General features: G+C 44.1%; 1 protein-coding gene across 2 annotated transcripts in view; it reads left to right on the top strand.

Annotated features, from left to right (window-relative positions):
* The window catches only part of WTIP (WT1 interacting protein), a 97,371-nt gene that overhangs the window by 17,179 nt on the left and 65,830 nt on the right, over positions 1–14,362 (top strand). For both annotated transcript variants that reach the window (XR_012634220.1, XM_074913553.1), the window contains exon 2: positions 14,135–14,236. Coding sequence is in view for 1 of the 2 variants with exons in the window: in XM_074913553.1 (XP_074769654.1) it covers positions 14,135–14,236 (102 nt within the window). In the remaining variant the exon portion in view is untranslated. The remainder of the gene's footprint in view (positions 1–14,134; positions 14,237–14,362) is intronic.

Below are 14,362 nucleotides of genomic sequence, written 5' to 3'. Positions count from 1 at the left end.
ACCAGCTCAGTACCAATTCTGTGCTTCACACTTAACCTTACAGAGACAGCACAGTAGAGAGATTCTTCATTGATTTAGTAAAAGCTACCCTTATTTCAATGGATATAATTGCAGAAGAGGCTAGATTCATCTGGAAACAAAGGCTCTAGTAACTGAAAAAAAGGGCAAAAATAAACTGTAAAAACCCCCCAACAAATACACTAATTCTTTTAGCTAGTTTTCAGAAGAGAAGTGTGTGTTGTGGGTTGGGTTTTTTTTTTAAAGGGAACAAACTTATTTCTTAGTGGATACATTGAAAAGAGATTCCAAAAGGGCTTTGCTGCAATTAAGGAAATGATTGCATTAGGTTGTGCTGCCATGATTTAGCGCGTGAGAAGGAAAATCCCAGCTGAGTGATTTACACACTGATCCTGAACGTTTTGATTAAAGGTCAGACTCAGAAATGCAATTATACTTATTTGGAAGTCTAAAGAGAATCCACTGAGGAGTTAAATCTCTAAGTAGGAGTTGAATGTGTAAATGTTCACAGGTAGCTCTTTAATTACCCATGTCATTTTGTTGTGAATTTAGTTAGGGAGAGATTTTCTTGAAAACTGAAGTCCAGCCTCTATAATAGGGAAGAGTATTTCTGTAGACTGTCCTGACTTTTGGATATCGCATATATAAGTTCTGTACCTTGCTGACTTAAAGGAGTTGTAAAAGTAGCTATGAAGAAGAGAAAAGGGGTCCAGGAAAGCTGGTTGATTTTTCAAGGACTGCTGTTTCCAAGCTCAGGAACAGTTCATCCTGATATCCAGGAAGTCAAGCAAGAGTAGCAGGAGGCTTGCATGGATGAGCAAGGAGCTCCTAAGAAAGAAATTAAAAGGAAGTGTATAATGTATAAGAGGTGGAAACAGGGACAGGTGACCTGGGAGGAATATAAGAACACATGCACGGTTGGGGTCAAGAGAGCAAGGCTTGCTTAGAGATGAATCTGGTGAAAGATGTGAAGGTCAACTGCAGATTTATGAACAAAAAGAAAACTAGGGAAAATGTAGAGCAGGGGTACTGGGTTGGCATTCTGTGATGAAAAGCTTGGTGAATAAGGGGAGAGCAGTGGATGTTGTTGATCTCGGGTTTAGCAAAGCTGTTGATACTGTCACCCATAACATCCTTCTAGACAAACTGACGGAAGTACAGACTAGATAAGTGGACTGTGAGATGGACCGAAAACTGGTTGAGCTGCTGAACTCAGAGTTGTGGCCAGCAGAATGAAGTTGAGTTGGAGGCCAGTCACTAGTGATGTGCCTCGGAAGTCAGTACTGGGGTCAGTACTGTTTAACAACTTCATTAATGACCTGGATGGTGGGACAGTACGCCTATTAAGTTTGCACATTGTACTGCACTGTGAGGAGTGGTTGCTAGACTAGGTGGATGTGCTGTTGTTCAGTGAGACCTTGACAGGCTGGAGAAATAGGCTAAGAGGAACCTCATGAAGTTCAGTGAAGGAAAGTGCACTTGGGGAACAACAGCCTCATACAGTGTTATCAACTAGGGGCCCACTGGCTGAAAAGCAGCTCTGTAGAAAGGCCCTCTGGGGTCCTACGGGACATGAGCCAGCAGTGTGGCCTTGTGGCAGTGAAAACCAAGCAGGGGTTCGGACCTGATTGTTTTGGATCATGGGAATACTGAAGCTGAATGTGCGCTCTGTCTGCCTGGGAGCTGGGTGCCCACATGCTCTGTCCATGCACTGCATATCCTCAGTGTCCGGACAGGTTACCCACAAGAGCTGTGTCTAAACAGGGGACCACAGGGCCCAGAGGGTTGGCAGTGGGTTTGTCAGCTTCTGTGTGGGTAGGTCTGGGGTGGGAGAGGCACCAACTCCCACCCAGTGCCCAGACAGAAGGTCCCACTGCCATCATGTGAGCCTGTGGGGCAGCTCAGGTCTCATCTGGTCTTCCCAATAGCAGCCCCTCTGGTGCCCACTCTCAGGTGGACCCTCTGAAACTAAAACACCTACTACATAGATCATAATCCGATGTGAATTATCTTTTATTGCTTTTGTCATGATCCTAATCTGAAGCACTGCTTTAGTAATAGGGAAAATACTTACCACTGACATTGCTGTGGGGTTTCCACCTGGCTCTGTAACGAAGGATGAAGAGACAGAACAGTTGAAGTGGAAAGGGTTACCTCTCTTTATCACTCCTCTGTGCTTTGCCCAGTATTTTAATTAAAACCAGATAGGAGAAGAATTTTCACACTGTTTCCAATTTTTAGTGATTTCACCTGCTGTTGAAAATTGCATCAGGACATAACACTGAAGGGATGATGTAAAGAGGAATGAATGCCCCTTTTAGCTGCTATGAATAGAGGCTTCTCATATCACTTAAGTGTTGACTTTTATAATTATGAGAAGATTACATGTTTCTGTTATTTTTTTAGCTGGTCCTCTAGGAGGTACATTAACTAACATTTCACCACTTCACGTAACCTTTCAAAATGGAGAAGGGAGGTTTGGCTGATAAATTGCATAAGATCGTGTTTATTTGGAGATGTTTGCTGTAACTAACAAAGTGGGAAATTACCTTCCTAACCCTTTGGTCTTTTCTATCTGCTTGCTCTTTCCCTGGTTTTGCAGTTCTTGAGTTTTCTTTTTGCTGCCTCTAGAAAGATTCATAATAAAAAATTGTCCTGGAGGCATTTGCTACACAACTATGCTTTAGTTGTATTTTTGTAAGTGTTGCTAAAAATTTAGCCGCAGCTCCTTTGCTGTCTGACTGTAGGTGGTGGAGTTGATGAATTATTCACTAAATGAGTGATGTCTGGGTGGTGGGATGCTTAAGGGGGTGGTTGGGTGTTAGGAGTGGGAGAGAAGATCATCTTGCCTCTTGTTCATCATGTTGACTTGAGTCTGGCATCCAGCTCCACAAGAAATGGACTCCATCTTCCAGAATTCAGCTTAAAAAGAGGATGTCTTGCCATCTTGGCATGGAGGTGGTGCGAAGGGTGGGTGTGGGGAGGGCACCCAGTGCTAGTCCTGGGAGCAGGCCTGTGATGTGCAATTGGGTCTCACAGAACTGAGGGCTGTCTGGCAGCTCCTGGTGTCTGTTCTGTGAAGACCAGACTTGTTAGGCACCAGTACCACTGCTACGCAGTGATCATTTCGAAAGATAAATCTTTTGTCCCCTCAAGCAAATAGCCTTTGACATTACCCATTGGGGCCAAAGTATATTTCACTATTTGCATCTGAGTGCCAAGTGCTATCGCAGGACACGTGTTCTTTAATAGGAGCAGCTTAGCACTTTGACTAAGTGGTTGCAGGTTTCTCTGTAGAGGTTATGGGCCAAGGGTTTGGCTGCAGGTGCGGTGGCAGGTTGCGAAAAGAGCAGATGATGCCAAAGCCCTGTTACAGTTGGGGTTTGCTCACTGATCAGTGTCTTGTACATTGTTTTTTTTCGCCTGGTGCCCAGGTCTTGGCACTGCTACTGTTGGTCTGTCTGTGAGAATATAAAAGGTGGGTAGCAAAAAACCCAAGTGTGTTTCAAAGCATGCAGTCTGCTAACTCTGAATGATGGTTTGTCACTAGCTGGGAAACAGTGTGTAACTGAGTGCATAAGAAGAGTCAACACGTACTTCTTAGTTGAGTGCTATGGCTGTGTCCATTTCCCACTTCTTTTCATCTGAGAAAACCAGCTCTACTTTTTTCTAATTTTCTGGCCTTTTGCACCCACTTCGTTCCCATTTTGGGTCAAGACGAGTGAGACAGGGACAGAGCAGGGGAGAGTGATGGTCCTGTGTATGATGTCTGTGCATTTCTGGATCATTCATTGATACTAATTGGATGTGGATCAAACACGTGTTCACATTTCTGTTGAATTAGCCAGACAGGGCGCATACCCCGGAGTTCACACTGGCTGCTGGAGAGCAGACTGTTACCTGATGAGGACTGACAATACCCAATCCAGCAAAAAGTCAAAGCAGGCTGAACAGAAAATACCCAACCTAGCAGAAATTCTGACAATATGTAATTAACCATCAGTAGTTTACACCGTGTGACATCTTTTTATACAGTACTAAGTTGTAAAGCTGGATTTATTCAGTTGTTGGAACATGACCTCATGTACTGCAGGGCTGCTGCCCGTCTCAGTGGAAGGGTCACTACTGAGCGGAATGAGATCTGCCTGCTCCTACGAGTCTGGGTGGTGCTGGCTGGCCACAGCTGCCTTGGAGAGCAAGTCACTGGAAGGTGAAAATGGTTATGCGAAACTCAGAGTTATCCCCTTGTAAGAATCACTGCAGACAGGAATCTGACTAAAGCCTGGAATAACCACCACTTGTCTGCCTTAGGTCTGCAGTGGAGAGCAGCTGAACCCATGGGACTGCCCAGGTCTGTAGAAGCCTCACTTTGCTGTGGAAGTTGGCAGCGTGTTGTTTTTCTAATTTTTACCTTTTTTTTTTTTTTTCCCCCAGTTGGATCTATAGGAAGGAAAAGAGCCTACATATATATATATATATATATATAGCATTTAGTGTTGCTGTTTCCTGGAGGTGGAGGAGGCAAAATTAGAATATCCTGTTTACATGTTATTAGTGCAGTATTTGACCAGCTGTCCCAGGGGTTTTCAGCTCATTAGATCAGGACAGGCTTTTCTTATGGTCTGAGTGTCTTCCTGTCCTACTGGAGTAGAGGAGCGTGCCTGTTTGCACTAGCACTGAGCACCACCCTGGGCTGAGCCTCACAGCCGCAGAGGAAACTGGGCTTTTCACTGTAGCCAAGGCAGGGAAAGTGAGGTTTGTCAGGTTGGGTACTTCAGAACTACAATCTTCCATGAGCTGAAGGTGGGAGAGACCTATGGCAAATGACTTTCTGAAATTGTTACTCCTGCAGGACATCCTTACAGGAAGGTATATCCCTCCTCCTCATGCTCTCAAAGCATCCTTCTGTCACTTGACTTACAGTGACTTAAACTATGGTTCAGAGGGTTGAGGTGACAGAGGTTTTTAAGTAATTTCCTGCTTTCTTTAAGTGAATAGTTTAGTCTTTCTAAATAGCTTCACACAATACCTACCTATATGCATGGTTTTGTTTAAGCAAACCTATTTATACTTCTGGAAACGATAAAGAACCTCCAGGTGGCAGGTGAGAATTAGCGAGCCCGTGTTGGTGGCACCTTGGCACCTTTGCAGGGTGGGTGGTAGAAATGCGGGGCTGCTGTGGATGTGTAGCGCTTGGGTACTGCTTGTGGAAGGACCTGCTGACTTTATAACCAAATGTGGTTACGTAATGCCGTTCCTTTTCCAGATTGTCATGCTCGTTCTGAAAATAGACCGTTATCTAAGAAAATAGAAAAGTGCACCTGGAAACTTTTAGACTAGTCTCCTTGTTTAATCGTGAACCCATTTTAAATATGTCAAGGAAGGCAGCTGTAATATATGACCTTTTTCTGCCATATATTAGTGTGATGACTCATATGTGCAATGTCGGGAGAATGTAATGAAAACTCTTTCCAACTTGACGTCTGTGCTGTTGATGTTTTTTGGGTCTGACATTCTCTGGAGTTCAGGGTATTTGAGCTGCATTGTTGGTGCTTTCAGTATCACTGTTGTTACCTGGTTGTACAGATTTTTTTTAAGCTGAACCATTGAGATTGATTCTGTCTTTTCCATGTCATCTCAGAAGGCTTTTTCTCTGAAGACTACACAGGTGCCAGTGGCTCCCATTTAATACAGAGAAGGGCCAAGACACAGAGAAACTAAATGGTTTGCTAAAGACAACTAAGAAAGTCAAAACTGAAAAAAAGGGGCTGGTACAGTAGAGTCGCTGGCTGGTCCTGTACTGTGATCACTGTCATTTTATATAGGAAAATCTGCAGTGTGTGTAGAGAGGTATTAATGTGTGGTATCAGTAAGCACAGAGGAAAGGTGATGAAAATAGAAGCTTTAAGTATTTATTCTAATGAAACTGTCTCAATGTCTGTAAACCTGCCACTGGCAACAGCTTCAATAAAACTTAGCAGGTCCACATTCTGACCTGTGTTACGCCACAGAAAATCTAAAATAATGGTGTGAACAAGCATCTCATCCTAGAGCTCAGGTGCTCTCCAGCTGGTGCAACCCGCTAAATAAACATGTAGAAATTAAAACACTGGTAGAAATTTCAGTATCCATGTTAATTAGAAAACAAATGTTTATGTGTGAATGCATTTGCAACCTGAATTTTTTTTTTTTGAGACTTATCACCATCTGTGAACTGCCACTTCTTCTGTTGCCCCTTACATTGGTGTATGCTTTGATGAAGGTCTGCCATCTTCCTAAATCAGTGTGGATATACAGCTAGACTGAACGCCCCTGGTGCTCTACACCACCCTCCCAGCAAATTTGCTGAGAAGCACTGGGGAACTTTGGATGTTGGTATTGGATATTTCTGCACTGAAACTAGCACCTCACTACTTTTGTCTGTATGACCTCTGTGTGTGTCCTTGGGGCTTGTGTGGCACCTCTGGATGGGGTGGTGTGTCCTCCTCTGCCAGAAATTGTTCAAGCTGAAGATTTTGCTGGCCTCAGCCTGTCTTCACCTGTTCGCTGCTACCACTGTGCTAGCAATTTTACACTCCTCAAGTAGACTGAATTATATGTGTGATCATGCTTACAATGTTCCAGGCGAAATAAGTGTGGTTTGAGCTGAAAGGCCTTGTTGACCTGGTCCCTTTGGGCTATAAGAGGATGCATGTCCACAGCGAGACAGTGTTCAGCAGTGGAGGGGCAGTAGGACAGGGAAGGGGCTTTACAGACATACTTTTCCCTCCAAGTCATACACTCCCAGCAGTGCTCTCTTTTACCCCCACCCCCCCGCAGCTGTATGTGTCTCCTTGCTTTGCTAATCCCAGTAATCACAAGCTACTTTTAGAAGCCAGGTTTTCTTCTGTCTTTTTTCTGGTCAGTAATTCAGTTGCTAAAGTTATTTGCAAGTCCCCTTGTGCTGTGGTTGTCAACTTGAGCATGAACCTTGGGCAGTCAGCTGAGCTCTGAATCACGGACAAAGCAACCTAAAGTGGCACAGACGATAGAGCAGCCACAAGAACTACTCGGTCTTCCAGTTCATTGCCTCAGTAGTAAAAGATCTTTCTATAAATGCCAAGTGAGAAGTATAAATCATCCTGGAACTGCCATGCACTAAATCAAGAAGCAGAGAAACGAATGAATATTTGTAAACCAAGTGTCAGTGTAACTAAAACACTGCGCAGAACAATAGGCCTGTGATATGCCTTGTGCCGTCGGGAGGCTCTGCGGCAGAGTTGGAGATCCACACAAAGGGAAGTTATGCAGAGGCACGCTGGCTGTGGCTGAGGCAGGATGAACTCTGTGCAGATAGTGTCAGTAATTTCATGGTTCAGAGCAGTAATTTCACATACTGTATGAAGCAATAAGCATTTGCTGTGCTAGCTTCAGGCTTTCACTGTGCGACTGGTTGGATCTACTTTAACAGTAACAAAAGCCTTCCAGTCTCCAGCAGCTGCTAATCAGAGCTGATACCGGCTCCCATGACATCTCCTACTCTGCAGTGCTGACCCAGGGCTGACGAGGTTTAGTTTACCAGCACAGACATGCCCTGGGCTCGTAGCTGCTGAAGTACAGAGTCGGAGAGGGTGGTGCTTGAGAGTTGTTTCTACAGCCTTCTATGTTCCCAAACTCTTGCCCATCATCTCACCCTACATTTGAAAGTCTGGAAAGTTTCCAGCGAAATAGAATGGCCTGTGTATTTACCAAAGCAAGTAGGAATAGGCTGAGCCTTGCTGACCTGCTGGCAGTACTGATACCTCAGGCAGGTAAAGCTCAGCTCCTGTGTCCAGATCAGCACTGTCATTCCTGGAGCTGGTCCCAGTGCCTCCCTTCGTGGCCATGACCTCTCCCAGCAGCTTTGTCCTACGTGAGCCACAGCCTCGTTAAGCAATAGGCAGGTAGAGGTAATGGGAAGTTATTTCAGGAGCTGGAGTTGGAAGCTAGACTTTGCTTCTGCGAAACTTCTAGTGAATGTGAACTTCACTGCATTTGTAACAAAATATGAATCAATCTCAAACTTTGATTTTTCTAACTAAGTTCTACATGTGCGTTCCTCCTGCCCCAAGACATTGTATTAACTGAGTAAAACCTCTTGTAGGAGGCAGGCACAGAAGTGATGGAGATCTTTTTAAGTCAGCAGATATATATCTCAAGGGCCCAAGTAGTTTATTGGTGGGGTTTTTACCTTCTTTCCTTAAGGAGTAAGGTCAGGGGCAATCTCAATAAGGCTTAACAGTGACAGCAGAAAGTTTCCTGGTCCACAGCCTGCTTGTCCTAAGCTATGATTTGCGTTAGCTGTTGTGGGCCATCTTTCTCCAGACCTCTAGGATGGTTGCTGTGGGGAGCACAGGGTACCTGAAAGCCAGAGTTGTGTTACTGGATGGGATCAGGTCCCTCCTGGCTTTGGGGTGTTGGCAGTGCCAGGTGTGGGTGGGCTATGGCTTGGGAGGGGAGCTTAAAATGTTTACCTCAATTCAGGTCTTCTCATCTTCCCCTGGGGGAGAGGGCAGTGCTGGTAGCTTAGACAGTCCCTCCATTGTTGCCATCACAAGGATGTTGCTGCTGAGCATGTCCAAGCTACATTTATCTATTTATAACTTGTACATACCAGATTTTATTTTATGTTGGGTACTCAAGCCTTGGTACATTTGCCAGGCATCTGCCAGGTGACATATTAAAGCCCTCCAGCAAGAGCTGTTTTCCTGGGCTGCCTTCCTTGCTCCTGCCTGGCTGCTGGGAAGAGGCTCTGCCACTGTGCCCTGTGTAGGTGCCTTGTTTCTTCTCTCTGCTTCTGACTGGGAGATGACGTGTGTGTTGGAAGATCCCTCCTCCTGTGGTTGTTGGAAGGAAGGGTGCATTTTTCTTGCCTGAAGTCACCTCTCAGCATCCAGGCTGCCACAGTCCAGGACGTCTGCACAGTAGCTGCTGTCAGCTCAGGCAGGTACTGCTGCAGCAGCAGTGGCACGGCTGCCCAGGCTTGGGGCAGCTCTGATGCTTCACTATTTACCCAGCTTCTTTAGCAGAATATTTTTTTTTAAAGGTAGTAGCAACACCCTGTGTAAAACCTGCCCCAGCATGAGATCACTGGCTGCAGGCACCGCAGCCCGTGTGGGAGCACCTCCCATGGCCAGTGACACCTGCAGGTGTCTGAGGCAGCCCCACCACAGCCCTTCTGCTCTTGTAGCTGGCCCTTGTCGCTACAAGTTGGTTTCCTGAGCTGAGTTAAGGCTTCCCTCCTCCTTTGTTCTTCCCACTTCATGGCTGTAGGTTTTCATTTCCCTGCCCCTGCACCTTGGCTAGGCCACAAGTGTGGAAAAACTTGTCGAAGACTTAACGTAGAAATTGTCTTTTTCCTGTCCGAGAGAAGAATAGGGGATTTTGCAGTAGCCCAGTGTGACGTTCACCCACCCTTTTCCCAGTACTGCAGCACGAACAGAAATGCAGAGGCAAGGAGGGAGTCATCTGTGCCATGTGTTAGTTGTTAATTTTAGCTTTACCATAACTCTTGATGACAGGGCTTGGTTGTTTCCTACTGTAGGCAGCATGTAGCAGTTATCCTGGAGATACGGTGTGGCTGTAAGACGGTAAAGCTGCAGCTCATCCCTGAGCCATGGCGTGCTGTCAAGAAGTGCAATAGCCAGATTCTCCCTCTAACTCACACAGCTGCTGCGTAGCAAAGTTGAGAGGCCACGTGGTATTGTTTTTCTTGCATTTGTGCTAAACCCTTGACTTCAGGTTAAGTGAGGATGGCATTAGGCACAGCCTGAGTTCCACACGTGTCTGAGGACAAAGCTTGGCCAAAAGGTGGTTATGTATTTCATTTAACCTTTGCCTGTTGCCTTTTTCCCAATTCTGGGTACCTGGTGAAGTCTGTATGAAGTACCAGCCTGTACTGTCTTGGTCAAAAGAGCAACCCAGGATTTGATGTACAGGCCCCAAACTGAACTTCTAATGTGTAGGCTACTACACGTTACTTACAGCTACATTATAGCAGGCTCAGCAAAGATCATCTATCTTTAATATTTTCTCTAGGTTGTTGCTGATACCTTTGCTTGTTATAATGCATTGCATTCAGTTTCTTGAGTCTGGAGCAAAATCACAGACTGCATCAGAAAATACCCATCTTGCTTTCTCCTGGTGTCGATATTAGTATTTTGCTAATGCATGAGAGCATTCTGCTTCTGATGGCTGTGTTGCCATACAGTGCTGGAGGCTTGCCTGGCTTGCATCCAGAGATGATGTTTGACTGACATGGTCAAGCTCAGTGGAGTGGACTGGTTAAAGGTATGGGGAGCACTGGCAATGTGCTGCAGCTAACTCCAGCAGGGTGTCTGTGGGAGCTCCTTCTCATTCTAAGGTTGTTTTTGTTGATGGTCTTTTGATTGTTTAGTCAGAGTATTCAGTCTCTCATGTTTGGTTAAACATCATGTGAGGATGCAAACATCTCTTGCAAACTTTGGGTATATGCAACATCTTGTAACATCTCTTTCTGGCTAAAGAGAGACACCACATCTGTAGGAGAACTGATGACTTGGGTGGAAATGCACCAGTTGATGTGTTAAAAGAACTGAAGGTACAGTTGGCTGCTTACAATAGAGGTGTCAGGAGGGGCAAGGAATTATTATATTATATAAAGACTGAAGCAGTTGATCTGAAGTCATGTCAAGTGAAGTGTCAGAAATGAGCCATGCATGCTCTGTAACACAACATTCTTCATAGGCAGTTTAACAAGCTTTGGATTTAAATCGAGGGGAGTGGGGGGGAGTAATGTAGCTGTTATGTCAGGGCTTTCACAAGTTTGCAGTGTGCAGCCTGGGCTGTGACTGGTGGAAAAGCAGACCTGAACAGTCATGTAATCGGTGCTTTTCCTAGGCAGTTATGAGCTCACGCTATACTCACACCACAGCTGCATGTATATTTTCCAAAATACACTTTTGGAATTATATATGCGCTTTTTTAGTATGCTAATCATCTCTGTGGTCATTCATTCCTAGAGTTAACGACTAGTTTCTTAGAGAAAACAAGTTAACGAACTGACAGCTGCTCATAATGAATCACTTGCTGGAGAGGCCAGCGTAAGTTTAATATCCACAATAAATCTTCTTTTGCTTCTGATGGTTCAGTGGAGCAATGGCAAAGAAATGAGGCAATAACTTCATTTATCAAAGCAGTTCATGGCTGTAGTAGGTTTGTGCATGCGAGCTCATAGACAGAAATGCCAGAGAATTACAGACTGTGGATTTCTGTTCTTTGAGTAATATTAAGTGTAAATGGGAAAAGGTAGATCTCACAGTCAGACTATCAATAGCTGCCAGTCCTGGGTAAATGGTTGGCATGAAAAGATGGGCAAGAAGGGTGCAGACAGCTGGGGAGCTCTGAAAGGGCTTTCTTCTGGCTCCACTGCCAGAAGTGAAGTGAAATGTCATACCAAGACCTGATGCTGAAGTGACAGATCGCTTGTTTCAGATGTGAACCCCATGTTCTCTGCTGTGTGTGCAACCCCTCCTGCCTCAGAGCCACGAGGGACCAGGGTTATTGCAGAGCTCATGGTGTGTGATGAGACAGAGAGCAGGTTTGTGGATGCTGTGCTGCTGCTGGCTAATTCCTGCAGCGGCTGGCTGACGGGATGTCTTTTCTGATCACAGTGTCCACAGTAATCAATAACTATCTTTCATCAGCAGTTAATCATTAACTCATGGCAAATAGCAGATCTTTTTCATAACCTTTGGTTACAAATAAATAAATAGACATAACAGCCTTGGGTAAGGCAACAAATTTTCTGAAATTCCCATTTCCTATACTGAAGCTGAGCTAGCCTAAGGACCAGCATTTCCTTAATGCTTTGTTTGCAGTGACCTGATGGATCTAGCTGGCAGCTAGTTTGTGTTACAGGTTTAGCTTGGAACGTTGACATCTGATAATATTAAACTTACAGTTCCCGCTTCACTGAAAAATTAAAATCAGGTTTATATTATTATCATTATTATTATTATTATTATTATTATAGTTATTGTTTTTTAAAATAACTGTTTCATTTCACAGATGTGTTGATGGTCCAAAATGGCAACGTTGTGCCAGGACATTGAGGTAGTTGCATTATCTCCGTGATTTGAAATGAGGGAGTTAAAGGTATAAGCATCAGGGAACCCATGATTTAGTGAAAGATCTTTTAATTTCTGTATTTGAATGAGTAGCATAAGAAGATTCCTTTTGTCAAGTACAATTTTTTTTTTAATTGACAGTATCCCATTTAAACTGATGACACTACTCAGCCCATACAGATGGCTGTGTTAATGCTGCACTGAACTGAAACAGTTCAGTTTCAGAAATAGTGTTTAAAATGTCTCTTGAATAGCTTGGGGAGGGGGGGGAAGAGATATATGGGCATCCTGTTGTGTATGAGACCTCACTGAGAGCCCAGGTGAAGTCCCAGCTGTATTCCTGGGTACTGCTGTTCTGCTGGAGTTACTCATCTCCATGCAGCTATCTGCCTGGGACAGATGGCATTTCTGTCTCTGTGGTGTGGCAGCTTAGGCCAATTCATATACTGGGACTGAATAAAAGCAAAACCCATGTAAACTGAACAGAGACAGCAAATGCTTTGTTAGCTTAACTTTGTTTTTTCTGCTATTAAAAGTTTCTACCAGTTCATAATATGCTGATTTCCCCCCAGACAGCTTGCATTTGTATTTTCTGTGTGTTTTTCTGTATAAAATGTTAACAGCACAGCAGGGGAGAATTCTGGATGATTAAAGACCAATTTTGTAGTTCTCAAGTTCTTAGACTCTTAAGTATATTAGCAATTTTGTTGATGCTAATGATTAATGCTAAGCTTGTGCCTGCATTTGTAGAAGTAGGGCCTCAAACAGCACATGGAGCACAGCAGTTTCATTATGGAGTTGTGGGAGGCGAAAATCTCAATTTTTCTTTTCCACTAGTATTATTTTAAAAAAATCACACAGCCTTGTCTTCAGATGTACTGTCCTGCTACAATTGGAATAGAGACCAATGGACATCTCAGAAAAACTTAAAAGCAGTAGTCCTGAGTATACGACAAAAGGACATGGATTCTCCAGCATTTAGTTTCCTCTTTATGGGGATACAGAAGCAAAGTGATTCTTGAATTATCCCCCTCCTCTGGTTTGAATTTAGAGAGGTTATGCATAGGTAGAAGTAAATGCATAGACAGAAAACGTAGAGCTGTATCTATGAGGAAAAAGACTTTTAAAAACAAACAAAAAAACACCCCAAAAAACCTTCTTTGTATTGCTTATTGTAATAATGAATTTTCCTGTGAGTCTGTTTTGTGTGGAGCTAACGGCAGACTTTGCCAGTGCTACGTTGGCTCTTCATACTTCGGTCTCACATGGACTTCACGGGAGTCATTCCTGGCATCACCAAGAGCAGGCTTGGGCAGCGAAGGTGAATTTCTGACCCCACTGTGGCAGATCTGTCAGCCAGAAATTTTGCCCTTAGACTATAAGGAAGGTAGAATCCTTGCTCTTCTGTTTTGTAAGATGCTAGGTTGTTTATGAGGTTACATACTACTATTCATGGAGAGTTAAACAATTAATAAATGTGACTGACAGACCCTTTTTCCCACTACTGCGTGGCTTTCACCATGGACCAACACTCTTGATGTTGCATTGCTGGAGCGAAGCAAAGTCTTCTGGTTTTGGAATGAGTTGTTTTAGTAGTGATTATTGAATGTAATGTGATGGAGCACTTAGTTGCAAAGGTCTCACTAAACTACTTCTTGGGCAAACAGGGTTATTTTCAGAGAGCGTGTGAATTTTCTGTCCTCTCTTGTTGCACCTGCCTTTTGGATTTCTGTCTTTAGCCAGCCTCTGTCTCTGTGCATTGAAACACCAGCAGAGGCTTCTCCCCTGTCCTTTTATTTTGGGTTAATTTCCATGTATTTGTTTCACTCAAACCACCTGCTGCTGTCTTGGATACTTGAATCTGTTCAGGGTGAGGAGCTCATTGATTTAAGGCTTGATGGGGATATCATGAGTGTTTAGGAATCAATGGCCTGGAGCTGTATTTAGGAGCTGCAGAGGATACTAACTTTCATTCTCTTTCTGCTTTGTAGGTATTTGTATAAAATGTGGAAAAGGTGTGTATGGAGCGAGCCAGGCTTGCCAAGCAATGGGTAACCTCTATCATACCAACTGCTTCACATGCTGCTCTTGTGGTAAGTCAGATCTACCGTAGTCTTATTAAGTGGCTTCCTTTTGTAATACATATTCTTTCAGCAACCAGTGTACAAAGTGAGATCTCATCTTGCCTTCTTCCTCAGGCAAAATTCCCACGCAAGACT

The sequence above is a fragment of the Athene noctua genome, chromosome 9 (genome assembly GCF_965140245.1).
Source record: "Athene noctua chromosome 9, bAthNoc1.hap1.1, whole genome shotgun sequence".
Lineage (NCBI taxonomy): Eukaryota > Metazoa > Chordata > Aves > Strigiformes > Strigidae > Athene > Athene noctua.
The sequence above is the reverse complement of the archived record's forward strand: the minus strand, read 5'-3'. Positions and strand labels throughout refer to the sequence as shown.